The sequence below is a fragment of the Xenopus laevis genome, chromosome 6L (genome assembly GCF_017654675.1).
Source record: "Xenopus laevis strain J_2021 chromosome 6L, Xenopus_laevis_v10.1, whole genome shotgun sequence".
NCBI classification, from domain to species: domain Eukaryota; kingdom Metazoa; phylum Chordata; class Amphibia; order Anura; family Pipidae; genus Xenopus; species Xenopus laevis.
The window spans coordinates 116,620,580-116,643,875 of NC_054381.1; the positions used below are offsets into that span (position 1 = coordinate 116,620,580).

At 41.1% G+C, this 23,296-nt stretch overlaps 1 protein-coding gene across 1 annotated transcript; it reads left to right on the forward strand.

Moving 5' to 3' along the window:
* Window positions 1-3,719: 3,719 nt before the first annotated feature.
* On the forward strand, window positions 3,720-22,102 carry LOC121394486 (histamine H3 receptor-like). The gene is made up of 4 exons (XM_041565644.1): window positions 3,720-3,960; window positions 4,144-4,310; window positions 21,291-21,880; window positions 22,072-22,102. The coding sequence occupies exons 1-4, from the start codon at window positions 3,720-3,722 to the stop codon at window positions 22,100-22,102; spliced, it is 1,029 nt and encodes a 342-aa protein (XP_041421578.1).
* The last annotated feature ends 1,194 nt before the right edge of the window (window positions 22,103-23,296 follow it).

The window sequence follows — 23,296 nt, forward strand, 5'->3', positions numbered from 1 at the left end:
GCCCAATATGTATAGGTGTACCCAAGCACGTGGCGTATAGGGGCCCCAAAACGAAGACCCCCATATGGTCTGTCATTTCAGGTACTGCAAAATCAACACATTTACATTGTTTTGAGGGGGGAAAATGTAGAAAAAAGTAAGTTCACCCCAGAAAACCATATATTTTCGGAAAGTACACATTCCCACGGATCTAAATTGGGTATGCATGTCTTTGTACTCCAAAGTACCAAGCCGCAAACCATTCCTAAATTTGGTGATTTTGGGGACATTTCCAAAAATGACTTCAAAATTTCGACCCTGCAGCATTGTATTACCCACATACTTTTAGGTATCAAGACAAATCACCCCAAATATGAAAGCCTGGGGTCCTCTGAACAGTTTGATGCCCAATATGTATAGGTGTACCCAAGCACGTGGCGTATAGGGGCCCCAAAACAAAGACCCCCATATGGTCTGTCATTTCAGGTACTGCAAAATCAACACATTTACATTGTTTTGGGGGGGCAAAGGTAGAAAAAAGTGCGTTCACCCCATAAAACCATATATTTTTGGAAAGTACACATTCCTGCGAATCCAAATTGGGTATGCATGTCTTTGTACTCCAAAGTACCAAGTCGCAAGCCTTTCCTAAATTTGGCGATAAAAGCAACTGTTTTTACATTTCTGAAAATCGCCTAAAAATATTGCAATTGGCCGCATTTATCTCACCCAATTTCTTACATACAATTGTAAAACACCATAAATATTGATGCCAAGGGTCTACTGAACAGTTTGATGCCCAATATGCATAGATATACCAAGGCAGCTGGCATGTGCGGACCCCAAATAAAAATAGTGAATATGAGTTTTCTCCGCTGCCCATTCGCCTTCTGTGAACATAGACCCTTGACTTCATATTATTTGCCTCAAGACCCTCCTAACAGCAATGACCCCCCAAAACCATACATTTTTGGAAAGTACACATTCTGCCGATTCCAACAAAGATAACGACGTCTTTCTACACGAAACTACCAAACTGCAAAGCTTTTCTAAACATATAGGTTTTTACAACATTTCTGAAAATCGCCTAAAAATGTTGCAGTTTGCCGCATTTATCGGACACAATGTTTTACGTACAAAGAAAAATCTCTCTAAATATGGACGTCAGAGGTCTAATAAATAGTTTGATGCCCAATATGTATAGATTTACCAAAGTATGTGTTGTGTATGGACCCCAAATGAAAAACGTAACTATGAATTTTCACGCTAGCCAACTAAGCTGCAGAAAAGAGAACCCTAACTGTACGTTATGTGCCGTAAGACCCCCAAACTGTAAAAAGACCCCCAGAAACCCATATATTTTTGGAAAGCACATATTTTGGCGGATCAAACTAAGTAAAATCTATCTTTCTATACCAAAGCACCAAACAGCAAAACGATACTAAAGATACATAGGGAACAATAATGCAGGGATAAAATTGCAATAAAACCACAAAAATAGCGTAAATCAATGAAATAACAAAATAATTGTTCTGACAGCGTAATTAGTGGCCGAAATCGATTATCCAATAGTCACGCTGCCAAAATAACACGTTTTTAGGCAAAAAAAACAAAAGATAACAGTATAATGAATTCGTAAAAAAAAAAAAAAACACCTGTTTGTGTATACATATTTGTGCACTAATAAAAGTTATCTGAGTGTGCAAATACATGTAAATAAGTGTAAATAAGTGTAAATAACTGTACAAAAGGGACCAAGTGTGCTAAAATTAAAAAAAAAAAATTTAAAAAAATTCCAATCTTTACTAAAATGCATAAATGTACTGTAAGTATGTGTAGGTGCAGGTAAGTGTGTAAAAAAACGTGCACTTACCGTTTTTGGAGCAGGAGAATCGCTGTCTTCTTTGGAGGAGTCCTGGCAGCGTGTCTGCAGAGTTGCTGCGCAGCAGGAAGTGCGTGGGCGGCTCTGCAGGCAGGAAGAAGGTGAGTGTAGTAGCAGACGCTCCATGCGATGCGTCTGCTACTTTGAAGTCGGATCTGCGACAATCGAGTCGCAGATCCGACTTGACAGCCCCCCAGCCTCGTTGCCTAGGGGGCTGTCTTCTCTCCCCACTCTCTGCGGAGGCGGCAAAAGCCGCCGAAGCAGAGAGAGCGCTCAGCTGCTAAAGAACGTACAATGTACGTTCTTGGCAGCCTGAGCATTTGCCTGCCAGCACGTACGCCGTACGTGCTTGGCAGGCAAAGGGTTAAGAAGTTGTGAAGGGTAATTTTTCCTTGTAAATCCCATAAAATTTCAAGTCATATTTTTAGCTAAACTATTACCAGTTGACTGAATATTGCATTTTTCATTTAGCCTGTTTTTTGTGAAAACATTTTGCTACCAAAAATGGAGGCAAAACTAATGCTAACTTTTTGTCCATTTTTGTTCCCAATATATGGGAAAATATGTCAACATGGGAAGCTGTTCATGAAATTAAGCAATAAAAACAATATATAGCTTACAGATGCAGCCAATTAAAAATGTCAGTCTCTTAGATAATTTCTTGCCGACCCCTTCACAGTCTCTCAACTTTATATAAGTCCAAAATCAAGCATATATATATTCCCAAGGGGATATGTATAAGAAGAGATCAGCGCCTGTGGCAACAGAAATTAAAAACAAGCATAGCGTAATACGTTCAAAACATGTAATGTCACCCCGTGCATACACTGAATATTAAATACGTGTTTTCTCCCCTTTTCCCTTCAGATGACTGTTAATGGGGGGGTGGTGAGGTAGCAATAAAGGTGATGGGAAGACGATGACTTTCCTGTGAATCGAAAATATATTCCAGGGGTGAAGCGCCTCCACCTTCTATATAAAATGCCTACTTACAAACCACTGCCGTGGTATTATGCATATAACGAGAAGCTCTTTCTGGTCCCTCCTTCGGGTTACGACGCTCCTTCCAGGTCTCAGGCCAGGGATAAAACCAGTGATAGTGTAATACTCCAGACTCCCTCGTGGTGCCTTACTTCTGGGCCGTGGTATCCCCCAAACTGTGCCTCACCACCCCCCCCATTAACAGTCATCTGAAGGGAAAAGGGGAGAAAACACGTATTTAATATTCAGTGTATGCACGGGGTGACATTACATATTTTGAACGTATTACGCTATGCTTGTTTTTAATTTCTGTTGCCAAAGGCACTGATCTCTTCTTATACATATCCCCTTGGGAATATATATATGCTTGATTATGAAATTAAGCAGCCATAGTTTTACATCCAATTGCCTCTTTTTGCAACTTCCTTTGCTAATGTGTTATTTTTTGACTGGATATTTTTGTATTTTACTGTTACTATTTCAATTTGTCAAATTAAGATATGAGGCCAGAAAAGCTTATGCATGGTTTCATTATATTGGAACATTGCTCTGCAAATTGTAAAATAATTCTGATATAGACATTGGGGCAAGTGAATTAGTATAAGCCACTTGCATTGGGAAAAACAATGTAGTTAACTTTTTAATTATTGACCTGAGGAGTTTGTGTGTACTTTTTAATTATCTGTACTGAGTATTAAGATGTTTTCCTGTGAGACAAAATAGCTAATAAATATACAGCTCGAGCCTCCTTATAAAGGTTGACTATATATATAAGTTACTAGTAAAGTTTGCAGTCAGCTTGTTTAGAAATTAGAAGATCACAATATCAAATGTTTAAAGCTTTAGATAACGCTTAACCATTTATTTAGTGTAAAGAATGACAACTCTCAAATCATATGAACAGACAGGAGGTAATGCATCTGCAGCTAATGAATATACTGTGGTAACAAAGCAGTCAGAGGCAAAGAATGTCTTGATAACTGTACTTCTCTCTTTAATCGTTGTCCTCATAGTTTTAGGTAACAGTGTTGTGATTTTGGCTTTTATTGTGGACAGGAGACTCAGAAATCGCAGTAACTTCTTTCTTCTAAATCTGGCCATTTGTGATTTTTTAGTAGGTATGTCTGTTGTCTTACTTGTCTGTTTATGGAGCATAATTACTGTCTACATTGATAGTACTTGAAGTTTTACATTTAACTTTTGTAGTCAAGTATATGTTTTAGTATTGTAACACAGTAACAAAAATACCTATATAGCATTAGGGGTTCACATTGTTTTCTAATTTGAATACTTTTCACTAGGAGCCATCTCAATCACCCTGTCTATACCATACACATTTACTGGGAAATGGATGCTTGGAAAGTTTCTCTGCAAATTGTGGATAACGATTGACTACACAACAACAACTGCTTCTGCCTACAGTGTCGTTCTCATCAGTTATGACAGATTTCTTTCTGTCAACAAGGCTGTAAGTATTTTCCTATTTACTTTATTTAAAATGGTGATCAGGGCTGTTTTTGCGTTGGGCCATTGGTAAGAAAATTTTCTGACAAAATTCTAAATTATTAGTTATTGTTCTGTATAATAGCTGATTCATTTTAGCATATGTTATTGATGTGAAACCTGCAATTTCACAGCTGTTTTTGTCCTAAATCCCTTTAGTAGGCTTCCTTGATGCTGAGTTCACACTTGGGACAGATTCAATTCAGTGAGAGAAAAGGTTTATCATGTGAAAAGTCATGGATGAGATTCGATTTGGGATGCAATTCAATTCAGAAAAACTTATCATACTGTTAAACAAGTGAAAACTCTAGTGAAGTTGATGGGAAAAAACTGGAACTGAATTTGGAGAAAAGTTTTTTCTCCTTGAATTGAATCTCGTCCATGAGTTTTCATGTGATAACTTTTTCTCACTGAATTGAATCTGGCCATTCTATTGCATTTAAGTTGTTATGTACAAGCTGAAGGGTGAGCCATTTTTAGTTGTTAAAGGGGAACTCTGGCTTCCAAACCAGAATTTGATAAAGAGGCCCACATATTATTATTATTTTATTATTATTAACATGTATTTATATAGCGCCAACATATTGCATAGAACTGTAAAGTAAATGTGATTATACAACTAAATTACATGAATTATATACATAGAACAGGGGTGAGGGGTGCAGCCCTTGCTTTGAATTTCAGGGTCATTAATTTGAATTTGATTCTGAAAGGTAGCGGAAACCAGTGCAGGGATTGACAGAATGGCGAGGCAGAGGAGGAGCGGTTGCTGAGGTGTATGAGCCTCGCAGCAGTGTTCATTATGGACTGGAGAGGTGACAGTCTCTGGAGGGGAAGGCCAATTAAAAGAGAGTTACAGTAGTCTATACGTGATATGACGAGAGAGTGAATAAGAATTTTGGCAGCATCTTGGGTGATAAATGATCGTATTTTGGATATGTTCCTTAGGTGGATGTGACATGATTTAATAAGTGACTGAATATGAGGAGTGAATGACATGGCAGAATCTAGGATAACCCCAAGGCACCGGGCCTGGGGAGAGAGGGTGATAGTGGAATGGTTAGCTATGATAGATACTTCCGTGATGTTACTGGTGTTAGTTGGAGGAAAGAGAACCATTTCAGTTTTAGAGAGGTTTAATTTAAGGAAGCATTGCGACATCCAGGTAGAGATAGCGGATAGGCAGGAGGAGATGCGAGTTAGGAGTTCTAGGTTGAGATCAGGAGATGAGAGATAGATCTGGGTATCATCAGCATAGAGGTGGTAGTGGAAACCATATGAGTTGATGAATTTGCAGAGGGAGGAAGTATAGAGGGAGAATAGTAATGGTCCCAGGACAGAGCCTTGAGGAACCCCAACAGAAAGAGGTAGGGGAGAAGATGCTACTCCATTGTAGGAGACACTGAAGGAACGATTGGTGATGTAAGAAGAGAACCAGGACAGGGCTGTGTCACGCAGGCCAAGCAAATGGAGGGACTGGAGGAGGAGAGGGTGATCTACAGTGTCAAATGCAGCTGAGAGATCAAGCAGTATTAGTAGTGAGAAGTGATTGTTGGCTTTAGTGGTTAAAAGGTCATTAGTTAGTCGAGTCAGGGCAGTTTCAGTGGAGTGTTGTGGCTTAAAACCAGATTGTAGGGGGTCCAGCAGGTTATTGTCAGAGAGGAATGAGGTTAGTCGGTTGTAGAATAGGCGCTCAAGTAGTTTTGAGATGAAAGGTGGCAGAGAGATAGGTCGGAGGTTGTCAAGATTGGAGGGATCAAGAGAGGTTTTTTCAGAATGGGGGTGACAAGAGCATGTTTTAGTTGAGAAGGAAACAGTCCAGTTGAGAGTGAAAGATTAAATAGGTGAGTTAAGGCTTTGATTAGACAAGGATTGGTATTGCAGATAAGTTTTGAGGGAATTGGATCAAGCGGGCAGGTGGTAAGGTGAGAAGAGGCCAAAAGCTTTGAGACTTCCTCATCAGTGACAGGGGTGAAGGAGCACAGGAGAGACTGGGGAGTGTGGAGGGAGGGTGGTAGAAGTCTAGGGGGGGTTGAGTAGTGTAATGTCCCTTCTGATAGTGTCAATTCTGTTCTTGAAGTGCTCAGCAATATCTTGAGCAGAGACAGATGTGCATGGAGGGGGAGGAGAAGGGGAAAGGAAAGTGTTAAAGGTGGAGAAAAGTTGTGCTGGTTTTTAGAAAGGGAGTTAATGAGTGAAGTAAAGTATGTTTGTTTGGCTTCGAAGAGGCTGGTGTTATAGGAGAGCAGGGCAAATTTGTAGCTCCAAAAGTCTGATTCTGAGCGGGATTTGCGCCAGCGACAATCAAGTGCACGTGAGTGTCTTTGGAGCGCTTTTGTATGAGCAGTATGCCTTGGTTGAAGTGGTTTGGGTCTAGCATGTTTAATTTTTATAGGAGCAAGCTCATTTAGGGCAGTGGTGAGAGTACTATAGTAGACAGAGGTAGCCACATTAGGACATGAGATGGCTGAGATATTAGAGTGAAGAGAGTCAAAGGAACAAGAGAGATGTGACACGTCTACAGCTTGCAAGTCACGGTAAGTACGTCTTTGGGGAGTAGCAGGGGGAGAGGAGGGAGTTAGTGAGAGTTGAAATGTGAGCATATTGTGATCAGAGAGGAGAAATGGTGAGTTAGTAAAATTGGTGGTTGAACAGAGTCTGGTAAATATGAGATCCAGAGTGAAAGCATTGGAGTGAGAGGGGGAGTCTGAGCACAAAGATAAGCTTAGGGAGGAGGTTTCTGAAAGAAGTTTAGAGGCAGAAGGGTTGTTAATGTTGTTAATGGGTATATTAAAGTCGCCTAATATGATGGATGGAATGTTAGATGAAAGAAAGTAAGGACGCCAGGCAGCAAAGTTGTCCAGAAATTGTGCAGTTGGTCCTGGTGGTCGATATATAACAGCAATGCAGAGTGAAACAGGAGAAAAGAGCCTAATGCAGTGAGCCTCAAATGAGGAGAATGATAAAGAGGGAACAGGTGGAAGAACTTTCAAAGTACAGCGGGGAGAGAGAAGCAAACCTACCCCACCCCCAGCTCTTTTACCAGGCCTGGGAGTATGAGTAAGGTGTAGGCCCCCATAGGACAGGGCAGCAGGTGAGGCAGTGTCATAAGAGAAAGCCAGGTTTCAGTAAGTGCGAGTAGGTTAAAGGAATTTGCAATGAAATGTTCGTGTATATCGGTGAGTTAGTTGCAAACAAATCTGGCATTCCAGAGAGCACAGGAAAGATTAACTTGTTTTTTGGGTATAGAAGTAAGAGTTCTGTACTGTTGGAATTTGCACCAAAGAGAAGGAGCTCTTGCCCGTGATATAACTGGGATGGGGTAAGGGCTAGGGTTTGGGGAAATGTCCCCAGCTGCCAGCAATAGAAAGGAAAGATAGACTAAGTGAGAGCGGGATTTGTAAGTTCTTAGTTTGTATGAAAAAGCGGAGTTTTGTGGAATAGCTAGACAGAGTACTTTATAAACTTCATGTGTGGAGAGGGAAGGAGAGTAGAGAGACTGAGATTTGTATAGAACTGGGATTTGATGGGTAGGTAGTGAAAAATGTTTTATGAAGCATGAGAGTGAAAGGAGGAGAAATGCAGAATAAAGCATTTTTGGAATAAGACGTTACAAACTGTCAGGTACAAACAAATCTGTGTTCTTCTTATCCCAGCTCATTCAAAGTTGATAGAAAATAGTCTGGTTCCTTTTGCCTGTCAATACCTTGTATAACTGCCATTTCTAAGCACTTGTGAAATATTAGCACTTAGGAAATGTCAGCACTAGTGCCATCACCTTTGCTGGGTCTGAATTTATATGTAGCTGATTGGGAAAACCAGAGCCTAATCAATTAATCAATTAAACAGCTAGCAAAGGGCAAAGTTTTACAGACACCAGAACAAGGTTTGGGGCTATAAAAATATCTCTTGTTCACGGAGGAGTGGACACAGATGTGTGCTTGAGATATTTATCAAAGAACTAAAGCAAAATAGGCCTAACAGACAAAAGTTATTGGGGTTAACAGATATAAGTAGGGATATAAGCAGAATTACCAGAATAAGGAGTTGAAATAGACATATAGCAGTATATGGATATAGCAGTATATGGATAAGCAGAATTACCGGAATAAGGAGTTGCAATAGATATATAGCAGTATATGGATAAGCAGAATTACCAGAATAAGAAGTTGTAATAGATATAAAGCAGTATATGGATAAGCAGAATTACCAGAATAAGGAGTTGCAATAGATATATAGCTATATATGGATAAGCACATAGCAAAGAAACCCCTAATATGCCCATCACAGTTACTTGTTTCTTCAAAAAGTATGAATAAATGCCATTTTCTATGCTGAAATTCAGCTGTTTAACACTACTTTTCTTTCTGCATCATATGAAATCCTGGCAGGGAATCAGGGACTTAAACACTGATGTTACAAATTGTAACAACTTCTCCACAGCTTACAGACAGCAGGAACTACATAACCCATAATGCATTGCACTGTGATGTTCCTTTCCTTATTGAAATCACATGTGCAGGGAATTGTGGGGTTTGGAGGATGCAGGCTGAGGACAGATGGCTTCTGATACAAAGTAACAGTAGTCAGCCAGCTCAGCAAAGTAGTTAGAAAGATCAGCAGGGGAGCAGAGGGCTAGGCTTAGGGAACTCTCAGAAACCATTACAAATCATGAAAGTCTGCATATTTTTTAATTGATGTATATTCAAAGTTGCTTGAAATGATGTTTCCTTTTCAAAAAGCTTAAGTTATGTTTTTGTGGACTTCCCCTTTAATCAAATTTCCCAGCTCAATTATGGATAAAAGACTTTGGGTCTACAGAATTATAGCTTTTAGATAATCTCAATATTTCATAACTTAATAGCAAAGACACATTATTGTCCATTTAAGCCTATTTATAAATGTAGAAATCTACAGTGCTTCATTTTTTTTAAAATTGAAATTATTATTGATTTTCTAATAAAGTAACAAAAGTCACATTGGTTAACCAGAAAAGAAACATAGTAGAAGCAGCACAACACATCAGCAGTTGGTATTTTCATATGGCAGTGCTTACAAATTAGTTAATGTTAACCAGCTGTGGCTAACAACATCACAGTTTACCATACCTCACTTTTGCTGTCTTGCAGTAACATGAGGGATAAGGTGGGAGAGATGGGGAAGAGAGGAAGAGAAAGGAGAAAGACGAGGAAAGAGAATAGAATGGTTCAGGTTCCATTTTGCTTTTACTCCAGAGTTCAGTGTATAATGTACCCTGTGTGCAATACCTTATGTGTCCTTGTCAGTTCTGGACTGCAGGCTCTCCAAGTGCTGGACCTACATGTACCACTCCAGCTCCCCCTCATATCTACAAGTGTGTCTCTAATAGATTCCATTGCACTAATCCAGTTTACCTTGGTCGTCAATGTTGTACAGTTCTTCTGAACCAAAACCCACTGCTCAGAGTACAGGGGACTAACTAGCTATATTTAATGAATATGTTTAACTGTACAAAGGGTTAAAGTTGCATCCTCTCTCTCTCACTCACTTTCTCTCTGGTATAGAACTTTAGAGTGTAGTGTTAGTACAATATTATACCACCAATATTATACCAACACAACACAAACACATAAATTATTATAGGAAAGCCATGGAGCTATAATTGCAGGGGCTGCATGACAAGGGATCCGAATGACCAGCAGCCAGATTACACTGGTTTATACTTAAAGATTGGCAGAATCAGATGTAGCTGTGAGTGGGTGAGAAGGAATGAGTTAAGGCAGGGGAAATGGACTGGGGGAGGAGAAAGACAGGGATGTGATGTCAGGGGAAGAAGCAGTTCACTTCCTTATCTTCTGAGCGGGTAGAAACATGAGGCAGAGCTCTCTCTGTAATATAATGTGATTAGCTGCAGTATATTCACATTAACTCCTCAGTAAACTGATGGCTTTGGGGGTAGAACTATTTGGGAAGCTGTTTGTTAGTTTCTTGCTGTTTCTTTGCTGTTTTACAGCAGTAAATCTCACTATAGTTACTAGAGTTACCACCTTTTCTATAAAAAAAATACCGGCCTAAGCTCCGCCCAAAGTCCCACCCCATGTTCTGCCTAAAGCCACACCCCCAAAGCTTTCTATCTTTTTATTTGCATGTGTTGCATTCTGAAGTTCAAAGATGGAACCTTGTGAGCGACTAGGGCTTCAATATTAACGATGGGCACATTTGTCCTGGTGCAGTGACCCCTAGCAACCGAGCAATTTTAGTTCCCACTGTTTTATTTGGGTAACTGCAGCTCTGTATATTTACCCTTTATGCTAAGCTACACCTTCCATTCGGCAACCGCCAGCATCAGCTTCCACTCCACACAGCTGTTTACGCAAGCAGACTCCTGCACTCCCGTCTTTAAGGGCACCAGTCATGAGGCAAATCGTCACGAGTCAAGACGTCACATAAGCGCCATAACTTGTCAAGCCTAGCTGGGAATGACGAGCTGTGAGGTAGGAGGGAGCAGTAAGCTGCTAGAAAATGGCAGTTCCTTTCCTCACAGAATTTTACCGGCAGTGTAATGGATGGTAACTTTTTAATACCGGCACCGGCCTTGAGACCCGTTTTTCTGGCTAGGCCGGTTAAATACCGGCTGGGTGGCAACCCTAATAGTTACTGTAGCACACCCTTGAGTGAGCTTTTGCTGTGTATTGAGGCTGTGTGTGACCAGGCTAAAACTGCTATTAGTGTGCCCCCGACCCCCAGTGTACCCGGGCAACTCCCGGTACCTGGTGTGGATAAATGCAGCAGTAGATTCAGCCAGACAAGTCCTTTGCAGTAAATTATAACTGGTTTATTAACAGAGCACCAGCAAGATCATAAGTTACAGTACTTTGATGTTCACTGGCAGTTATAGAGTAGCCTCCAACAACAATATTCCCTCCAGGGGGGTAGAAGATGCAACAGACGGAGTAGAAATCAATATAGATCAGTAACAATAGACTTGGGAAATAGTTACCACTCTCACTGGCACTATCCTTTATGGTTGAACACTAAGGCATGGGTTTCTCAGCCTGGGGTATTGTATCTTGGCACCGGACTTGATCCTCACCTCACCCACTGTATTCAGCCTGGGATCTTGGGTCTTGGTATCCTATCTGGTCCTCAACTCACACACTGTAGTCCCTGCACTAGTGGTTCAAATACCACAGGGTCCTAACCCCACTATTTCTCCTCGTTGGAGCCACATCTGCTCACTAGCTACCCTGTGCTGACTTTCACTCCTAGAGCGACTATTACTGTAATACTATCCCTATCTCACGCTTCACTAACTTTTCCGGCAGACCTGGACCTGTAGTACCTCACACTGAGGCAAAGTCCCAGGACAGACCCAGACCTCATGGTGCTAAACCCTTTTATATTATCAAACAGTGCCATCTAGTGGACAATCCCCAGGTACTAGTGTGGACCCAGCTAGGGACATAGCTGCCTTTAGTTAACTAAAGGACCCTTAGGTGTCCAAATACTAAAGAGGAATGCCTGAGATAAATACACCCAAATCTCAGGGTCTCTACATTCTCCCCCTACTTAGAAACGTCAACGTCCCCGTTGACAAACTAAACAGTTACTCTCAAGTGCACAATAAATCACATTTTAAATAACATTTACTATTTGTACATCACGCTTCAACAGCCTCTCCAGAGGACAGCCCATGGTACAATGGATCCTGTAAACAAAATATTGCAAACATGCATTTTTCCTGAGCACTGTATCAATACTTAAATGCAACCTCTTACTGGGTCCACGGCCGTGGCCCTAAATCCTATTACCTCGGGATTAACCCTACTATTACCAACACTGTACTTAAATCATGTATTCACATTTCTTTTATTTATGCACTTAGGAGGGAAAAAGGGAATTGGGATTTTGGGACAAGTGTCCCTTAACTATTTACAGTCTCTGGGTTGTTTGCCAAAGTCCTCCTTCCAGGTGGGTGCGATTCACCCCTAGAGTGGCTAAAAATAAAGAACCCACTACAGAGTCCAACATGGTTTCAGTCATGCTGCAGATCAAACCTGAATCTCTTGACTCCAGGGGAAACGTCCCCAACTCGAAGTGTCTCAACCCAGAGGTTAATAACAAAAATAAGGCTCCATTCCTTGAAGTCCATAAACAGTTAGCTTGAAAAACAAAGTGCAAACAAAAAACCTACTCCAGTCACTGGGAGTGGTTACTTCACCCTTCCCCCACAACAGAAAACATCACCCTCCTGGGTGTGGCATGGCAGCAAGAGAAAAAAAACAGACCTTCTTAGCACAGTAATGGTTTCTCTTCAAACCATATAGGTGAACCGCACCTTCAGATCCTCATAAGGCACATAATACTTTGGGTGCGGCTTCTCCACCATTCCACCCCCGGGTGTGGCTACATCGATGCTGAAGAATCTTGGGTTGGGGTTGTTGCGTCCGCAACTATGCACCCGATGGCGTAAAACTGTGCGGCCCCACCACCATTCCTTCTCTATGGAGCGAACAAATCGCCAGGATGCCCTTCTCTTGACTGTGTTAGGGTGGGTCAGGGAGTTGCCAATGCTTTTCTCTTTAGCACAAATGTCCTCAACCACCCAATCATCCACTAGCTGCTCCATCTTGTCATACACCCATAACGGGGCATATGGCATGTAATAACCCCACAGCCGGAACACCCGAAAATTTATCACCCGTTGAATGCGGGAGACCCGGCAGAAGATATCAGGATCTGCTTTTCCTGGCAGAACCCAAAAGTTCCTCTCCTCCTCTTCCGTAATCTTCTCGGGTGCCCAAAAGCTGTGAGGTAAATGGAAAAGTGGCGCCTGGGTGGCTCCATCTGGCTCCGCTTCCAACAAATCTCCCTCCCAGACGGAAACGGACTCCGCCCTGAGGGACTGCTGAGGTGTGCACACTCCTGGGGAATAGGCCGTCGCCATCTCTTGGATAGCATGGAGGTACGGAGGGTGTGTAGGCGACTCCTGATCCGCACCTCCCATGGAAGCTGGGTCCGGCTCCTTTTCCTGAGCCTCTGGCACCTCGTGCTCTCCCAGTGTGGCATCCCCTCCTGAGGGTAACGATAGTAGTGGGCTTTTCTTACTCGCCTCACAATCCAGGTTCACCACCTCTGCAGCGTCATTCCCTTCTAGCGGGTCATGGAGGGCGGCAAGCGTGGCCTTCAAGGTGTCACCAGGTTCCGCAAGCATAGCAGTAATCCCCCTGACAATGACCGCCCCTCTCTCTTCCACCTCCAGGTGGTAGGACAAACTGGAAATAGTAGCGGATCCAGGACGGGAACTTTTATGAATGGCCGCCATTAAAGCCACTTCTACACCTGGTGCATGATACCGAGCCTCATCCTTCAGGGGTCCCAACCAGCAAACTTGCTGGCAACCGGGGCACTGACTTTCCGCCACATTCAATGCTCTGTAGGCCTCCGATCCACATCCACCACACAAGGGTACAATGATCCGGTCTCCATGTTGGGTGATTTTCTCAGCAAATATCCCCATCCACATGTATCGATAACCGGTATCAAAAGCCATTTCGTCCTTGGGTCTAGTCGGCAAGGAGCAGGCACTGCCTCCGGAAATATCCGACATGCTGTTTTAGTCACAAAAAAGTATCTGCGGTTTGCTAGAATGCGTCCACTCACTTTTCCAGCTTTTTTCACTTTTATGCCTTGCAAAATGGCCCCCGTGACATCAGCGGTTTAGCTCCTCCCTCTCGCTTTGGCGCCACTGTCTCGTGTCCTGATTCGCCACCAGCGAATTTCTCGATCAGGGAGGAGGGATCAAACAGGGTGGATGCTGCTGACGTATGCACCTACGTCACCCACCAGAGCTTTCGCGCCTTTTCTCTGGCGCCAATTTACACGATCCTGATTGGTTCTCCCCACCAATCTGGAAAGGTGGGCACACAACTTTCCAGTCAGCCCTCTCCTTCAGGCAACAGTTAATTTAGGGCGGTCGGAATTCAGGCTGCAAGCTGCGCTAGGCCAAGATGCCTTTTTCCTCTCTGGTCCGGCACTGCAGCGCCTGTCACACTTTTCTCTCACAGCAATGAGTTCAATAAAAAAAGAATCCCGGACGAGCCCCCAAATGTAGCACACCCTTGAGTGAGCTTTTGCTGTGTATTGAGGCTGTGTGTGACCAGGCTAAAACTGCTATTAGTGTGCCCCCGACCCCCAGTGTACCCGGGCAACTCCCGGTACCTGGTGTGGATAAATGCAGCAGTAGATTCAGCCAGACAAGTCCTTTGCAGTAAATTATAACTGGTTTATTAACAGAGCACCAGCAAGATCATAAGTTACAGTACTTTGATGTTCACTGGCAGTTATAGAGTAGCCTCCAACAACAATATTCCCTCCAGGGGGGTAGAAGATGCAACAGACGGAGTAGAAATCAATATAGATCAGTAACAATAGACTTGGGAAATAGTTACCACTCTCACTGGCACTATCCTTTATGGTTGAACACTAAGGCATGGGTTTCTCAGCCTGGGGTATTGTATCTTGGCACCGGACTTGATCCTCACCTCACCCACTGTATTCAGCCTGGGATCTTGGGTCTTGGTATCCTATCTGGTCCTCAACTCACACACTGTAGTCCCTGCACTAGTGGTTCAAATACCACAGGGTCCTAACCCCACTATTTCTCCTCGTTGGAGCCACATCTGCTCACTAGCTACCCTGTGCTGACTTTCACTCCTAGAGCGACTATTACTGTAATACTATCCCTATCTCACGCTTCACTAACTTTTCCGGCAGACCTGGACCTGTAGTACCTCACACTGAGGCAAAGTCCCAGGACAGACCCAGACCTCATGGTGCTAAACCCTTTTATATTATCAAACAGTGCCATCTAGTGGACAATCCCCAGGTACTAGTGTGGACCCAGCTAGGGACATAGCTGCCTTTAGTTAACTAAAGGACCCTTAGGTGTCCAAATACTAAAGAGGAATGCCTGAGATAAATACACCCAAATCTCAGGGTCTCTACATTACTGAGGCAGCATGGAAGTCAGCCTGGGTCCTAAAGGCATCCTCTGTATTATATAGAAATCCAGCCTGTGACACTGAGCTGCTGCTACTGCAACTCATTAGAGTACACAGAAAGCTGTAGTTGGACTATACAGAGAGGGAAGTGGGGCTCATTTGGTAGTCTGAATATATTGGGCTTTGCTTTATTAAGTCTGCATATTGCACAATATTAGGGATGGGCATTTCGCCCAAAATTCACTGCCAGCGAAATGTCGCCGACGCCCATTAAAGTCTATGGGCGTCCAAAAAATTTTGTTGCGCGCCAAAATTTTTTGGACGTGCATCTTTTTTTTTTTTTTTGACGCACGACGCCATACAAGTCTATGAGAGTCATTTTGGCGTTGTTGAAACAAGGCGAAAAAATTCGCTCCTCCCTACACAGTGTTTCTAGAGTTATAGTTACTTGATTCAGCAGCCTGTCTTCAGGGTCTCACCTATAATTTCACTGGGCTTTATTGAGTTACAGATGTTATCTATCTGTATATGTATATATATATATATATATATATATATATATATATATGCGAAAAAGTAGTAGCGCACTCCAAGGTCTTCTTTTAGTTAAAATTAATTTTTATTAAATTAGTGGCATAAAAATCAACGTTTCGGCTCCTATCTAGAGCCTTTCTCAAGATCAAATAAGCCAAAAAAGTACACACAGTTAAATAACCCACATTTGCTCCTCCCCTCGTGCAACACCCCACACCCACTAATCTTCACAGTAGATTAACCCTATTTAAAAACAATGATAGTCAAAATGTAAATTAAGGCAACGAGTTGATACAAAAAATGTATTACAAGGATATAGACCAATATTAATATCTGCAACAATGTATAAAATTTTACAGAATAAGGATTGGATACTTTCTATCTAAGATTCAAAAAACAGCTCAAAGAACACTGTTCATTCAAGCCCTTAGGAACAAGCGTGTCCAACCTTTTGATCCAATATGCCTCTCTTTGGAGGAGCAATTGTGATCTGTTGCCACCTCTTCTTGGCTCCGGTACATGGTCAATACCTATAAATTTAAACAAGGGTAGTCTGTGGCCCTTCTCTAGAAAATGTTTTGCCACAGGCTTTACGGTTTTCCCGTCCCTAAATGCCGTACTTATGGCCGATCTGTGACCATCCATACGGATTCTCAAAGTTAAGTCTGTCTTACCTATATAGGATAACCCACAGGGACAGGTGACCATATACACAACATGTGTAGTGGTACAAGTAATCCGATGTTTAATCTTTATTTTTTGGCCAGTTTGTGGGTGATGAAAAAATTCACTAGGTGCCATATGTCTACAAGATATACAACTTGGGCACCTAAAGCATCCTAATTTACCTGATGGTAGCCACGTCGACTGTTGGCGTTGATAACTCTTCACTGGATCAGTAATGACTAATTTGTCCCTCAGATTTTGTCCCCTAGTGTATGCCATCATAGGGGGTTCAGGGCATAATTTAGCTAATCCTTTGTCCGCTGTGATAATAGGCCATCTCTCTCTAACTAGTCGACTAATGTGTCCAGAGGCTGTATTAAATCTCGTGACAAAAGTCATTCTCCCCTCTCTAGATTTTTTATATGGTGTTCGTACTCTCTCACGAGCCCGATCCAAAGCACTTTGTAAAACTTTCACCTCATAGCCACGAGCCCTAAACCTGTCCCACATTTCTTTAACCTGAAGTTCACACCTCTCAACATCCGAGTTATTGCGTAATACACGACAAAACTGTGAGACTGGTAATGATCGTTTCAGTGTGGGCGGGTGACAGCTTGAACTATGTAATAGAGTATTCCTGTCCGTAGTTTTCCGGAACAAGGAATATTGTAGTCTATTACCCTCACGCCAAACCTCCAAGTCCAAAAATTGGACTCTCCATTCATGACACACTGCTGTAAATCTAATCGGAGATGTCAATCCATTGAGGTAATTAATCATAGTTCCAAAAGACAAACTGTCACCGTCCCACACAATGAAAATATCGTCGATGAACCTCTTATAACAGAGCAATTGGCCCCCAAATTGTTTCATGATGTTCTCCTCCTCATAATAATGCATATAAAGGTTGGCGTATACAGGGGCCATGGAGGCCCCCATCGCCGTACCTGTCCTCTGCAAATAAAATCGTTTCTCAAATCGAAAGTAGTTCATTTTCAAGCATAATTCAAGAAGTGACACCACAAAATGAATGGGGGGACCCATATACTCACTGTTTTGCCTTAGGGCACAATCCACCGCTTCAATGCCCTCAATACCTTATGTCCAAATACAGAGAATCCTGCCATTAAACTATTTAAATCAGCAATCGAAAAGGATGTTGTTGAACTGTCTAAGTGTGCTGTAAATAAGGCATGTAATTTATCTAAGGTGGAGAAATTGGCCATACAATCACTAAGTAGTGATAATAATATCGTTATACGACCTGCCGATAAAGGCGGTGGTATAGTGCTGCTGAATTATAGTGATTATCAGAAAGAAATTTTATCACAATTACATGATGGCAAAACCTATGAATGTTTAACCTTTGATCCTGGTGTAGGCTTTAAGCGACGTGTGGATGTGGCAATAGAAGAGGCTTACACAGAGGGGTGGATTTCTAGACAGGAAAGAGCATTTTTAATACAACCTTTCCCGAAATGCCCTATATTATATACATTGCCGAAGGTCCACAAGGGACTGAATCCCCCACCTGGTCGGCCAATAGTTTCAGCATGTGACAGCTTACTGCACCCTTTAGGTATGTTCCTTGATCGAGTCTTGCAACCCACAGTTCAAATGACAGGTTCATATCTCAGAGACACGCCACACTTTATAGAATGTATCAAAGATTTGAATCTCCCTATTGATAGGAGTATTTGTCTGGCCACAGTTGATGTGGCGAGCCTCTATACCAGCATTCCCCATATGGAGGGCATTGAAGCGGTGGATTGTGCCCTAAGGCAAAACAGTGAGTATATGGGTCCCCCCATTCATTTTGTGGTGTCACTTCTTGAATTATGCTTGAAAATGAACTACTTTCGATTTGAGAAACGATTTTATTTGCAGAGGACAGGTACGGCGATGGGGGCCTCCATGGCCCCTGTATACGCCAACCTTTATATGCATTATTATGAGGAGGAGAACATCATGAAACAATTTGGGGGCCAATTGCTCTGTTATAAGAGGTTCATCGACGATATTTTCATTGTGTGGGACGGTGACAGATTGTCTTTTGGAACTATGATTAATTACCTCAATGGATTGACATCTCCGATTAGATTTACAGCAGTGTGTCATGAATGGAGAGTCCAATTTTTGGACTTGGAGGTTTGGCGTGAGGGTAATAGACTACAATATTCCTTGTTCCGGAAAACTACGGACAGGAATACTCTATTACATAGTTCAAGCTGTCACCCGCCCACACTGAAACGATCATTACCAGTCTCACAGTTTTGTCGTGTATTACGCAATAACTCGGATGTTGAGAGGTGTGAACTTCAGGTTAAAGAAATGTGGGACAGGTTTAGGGCTCGTGGCTATGAGGTGAAAGTTTTACAAAGTGCTTTGGATCGGGCTCGTGAGAGAGTACGAACACCATATAAAAAATCTAGAGAGGGGAGAATGACTTTTGTCACGAGATTTAATACAGCCTCTGGACACATTAGTCGACTAGTTAGAGAGAGATGGCCTATTATCACAGCGGACAAAGGATTAGCTAAATTATGCCCTGAACCCCCTATGATGGCATACACTAGGGGACAAAATCTGAGGGACAAATTAGTCATTACTGATCCAGTGAAGAGTTATCAACGCCAACAGTCGACGTGGCTACCATCAGGTAAATTAGGATGCTTTAGGTGCCCAAGTTGTATATCTTGTAGACATATGGCACCTAGTGAATTTTTTCATCACCCACAAACTGGCCAAAAAATAAAGATTAAACATCGGATTACTTGTACCACTACACATGTTGTGTATATGGTCACCTGTCCCTGTGGGTTATCCTATATAGGTAAGACAGACTTAACTTTGAGAATCCGTATGGATGGTCACAGATCGGCCATAAGTACGGCATTTAGGGACGGGAAAACCGTAAAGCCTGTGGCAAAACATTTTCTAGAGAAGGGCCACAGACTACCCTTGTTTAAATTTATAGGTATTGACCATGTACCGGAGCCAAGAAGAGGTGGCAACAGATCACAATTGCTCCTCCAAAGAGAGGCATATTGGATCAAAAGGTTGGACACGCTTGTTCCTAAGGGCTTGAATGAACAGTGTTCTTTGAGCTGTTTTTTGAATCTTAGATAGAAAGTATCCAATCCTTATTCTGTAAAATTTTATACATTGTTGCAGATATTAATATTGGTCTATATCCTTGTAATACATTTTTTGTATCAACTCGTTGCCTTAATTTACATTTTGACTATCATTGTTTTTAAATAGGGTTAATCTACTGTGAAGATTAGTGGGTGTGGGGTGTTGCACGAGGGGAGGAGCAAATGTGGGTTATTTAACTGTGTGTACTTTTTTGGCTTATTTGATCTTGAGAAAGGCTCTAGACAGGAGCCGAAACGTTGATTTTTATGCCACTAATTTAATAAAAATTAATTTTAACTAAAAGAAGACCTTGGAGTGCGCTACTACTTTTTCGCATGTTTTACTGAACCCCAGGAGCAGCACCCAGGCAAGGTTGGGAAAAGTTTGAAGAATTAGAGGAGTGCGGACTGTGGAGAGGTGTATATATATATATATATATACTATAACAAACAAGGGAATGTTGTGCTCACCACTATTTTTTAAAACCATTAGGCGGGGGTGCAAAGAGGCTGTGACCACAAAATACATATAGTCAAATACAAGATTCCTCTGCACTCAACCCATTATCAATATATAATACACAAAAGCCATGAATATCCTGTAAATTATAGCCTTATAAACGGTGAGTTCTGATGTCATCAGTTATAAACGGTGAGTTCTGATGTAATTTCTGTCACATGACTCACTGAAATTTGTGTATTATAATAAATAAAGTACCACCAGTTGCAAAATATGAGGATATTAGAAGTTACCTCGGAGTTCCATGACCTGTATAAAAACACTCGGCCTTCGGCCTCGTGTTTTTATATGGTCATGAAACTCCTCGGTAACTTATAATATCCTTATATTTTACAAGAGGGGGTACTTTATTCACTATATTTAAGACAGAGACATTTTGTGCATACTGCTACTGAAAAATGCCTTACCCTTTAAACAAAACAGGGATTGTTTGTCCATATATTGCAATATATTTAAGCTGGCCAACTACGTCAAAGTCATCCCATATCTGGCCAGTCCTATGCTCAATTTTATCTGATTTTATCTGAGAATACGCACAAAATGTCTCTGTCTTAAATAGTGAAATTTGTTTTTTTAAAATATAAATTGTGAACATATTTAACCTGTGCAATTTATACCAGACTGACCTAAAATAATGATTTTGTTTGCTGAAGGCTGATACACTTCGGTCTGTTTGCAGGCATGCATCATTTTATACTTTTCTGCTACTCTCAAGTAGAACTATGTGAGTATCCCATATTAAACAAATCCTGTGTTTATTTTGTATGAAGGACCTGAAAATGCAACTGATTGGAATAAGTGGAACAGTGTTTAGGTTAAATCCGTGAGATATCTCTAGAAGCAGCTTGTGCAGTCATGTGATGCCTTTTCTCAGTGCTCCTTTGGAGCAAATTAACATTTTGCATTTTAAAAACAGATACCCTGTCATTGTGAGATTATTTCTGATATGGAAACCTACCTATGACATGTTTTAAAAATGTCATCAAAATGTCATTGAAAAAAAGTTTATAATTTTAGGTGGACAATAATAAAACCATTTGCTTTTTTGAAGTGACATTTGCTCATAATGCCTGATATTTCTGATTGGATACATTTTCCAATTGCAGGTCTTACATCAGTCTCTACAAAACAGACACAGCCAGACAGCACTTAATATGATCCTCATCTGGATTTTATCATTCCTTGTCTATGGACCAGCAGTTCTTCTGTGGGAGATCATTACTGGTACTAATAACTTTCCAGAGGACAGCTGCCGTGCTGGGTTTCTTGAAACATGGTATTTTATTCTTGGTGCATCAACTTTAGATTTCATGCTCCCCCTTCTCAGTATTTCATTTTTTAATTTAAGAATCTACCTAGAAATTTTAAAACGCAGCACAAAGAGACAAAATCATTCTATATCTAGATTTTCAAAAGAAAAAGCAAAAGATATAGAGCCATTTACCATAGCAAACAATACTGTCCTGTCATCACCACAGACAAATGAGAAAAGGCAAAATAACTCAGTTCCATGCATGGATCTTAAGATCACTTTAGACTCTCCCCAGACCCCTGAAAATTTGGACAGACTCAATAAAAGGAATAAACTTTCCAAGGACAAAAAGGCTGCAAAATCTCTTGCAATTTTGGTTTCTGTTTTCATTGTGTGCTGGACTCCTTATTCAATATTTGTGTGTATTCGTGCTGCCTGCAAAGGGTATTGTACTGATTTTTTTTATATAGAAATTACAGCTTGGTTTATATGGATTAATTCAGCGATTAACCCTATCCTTTACCCTGTGTGTCACAAAAGTTTCAGGAAGGCTTTCAAATTGTTACTAGAACGGTTTATGAAATTTTTCTTACTCTAACAGTTTTTGAAAATTGTACATTGTACGTTTCTTTCAGAATTTTTCTCATAAGCAATAAAGATTCCTAAATTTACCAAGTCTCCTAAGTCTTGATGTATTATTTTACTTTATTTTAATTGATGAAAAAACATACACCATTTATTATACTACATTGGTATTAAAAGAAATGTCTAAAAAAGCAACAAAAATAGCAAAGAGAGCATTGTACAAAATATATGCTGTAAATATCTATTTTGGTGAATTTCTCAACAAGCTTCTGTGTTAATGAATATTTCAGTAATATGTAAAGTGCTCTGTTATTTGCCATGAATATTAAATTAGTGGATGTACTTCACTAAATTACTTGCTTAAAAATTCTACAGTTTATGTAACTTAGCTCCTAGACAACATGTTGGGCAAATAAGCCTGCCTCCTATGTTTATATATAATACTAAGGGGCCAATTTAAAAATGTTTGTATGTTTTTCTGTTTCCCGGAATCACATTTTTAGAGCTAAATATTGTGAAAGTAATTATTCTAAACCCCAAAAACGTAGGGGCATATTTATCAAGGGTCGAATTTTGAATTTGAAAAACTTTGAAATTCGAATACAAAAAGACCAACCGAAATTAAGTCAAAGTTTTTTTTGGCTGAATAGGTCCGGTTTCGATCGTATAGGTCCATATTCGGCTGGATTCAAATTGTACGAATCAAAGTAATAGCACATTCGATCGAATTCGAATCAAAGTTTTAGAAAAATCTTAGATTTTTCAAAGTCCACCAATTGACTCCAAATAGGTTCTAGGACAGGGGTCCCCAACCTTTTTTACTCGTGAGCCACATTTAAATGTAAAAAGAGTTGGAGAGCAACACTAGCATGAGAAAGTCCAGTGGGATGTCAAATAAGGCCTTTGATTGGCTGTTTGGTAGCCCCTATATGGACTGACAGCCTACAGGAGAGTCTGTTTGGCAGTACACGTGGTTTTTATACAACCAAAACTTGCCTTTAAGCCAGGAATTCAAAAATAAGCACCTGCTTTGAGGCCACTGGGAGCAACATCCAAGGGGTTGGAGAGCAACATGTTGCTCGCGAGCTACTGGTTGGGGACCACTGCCTTAAAATATGAGATACAAAGAGTTCCCCATATATATAACATCCTGCAACTTATGTCTTTATATGGTCAGAGAACCATATGTAGTGACATCTACTATCCTTATCATTAACAGTAGTGGGTACCATATCCCTTATACTGTATATAAGTCATATGATAAGTGATTATGGC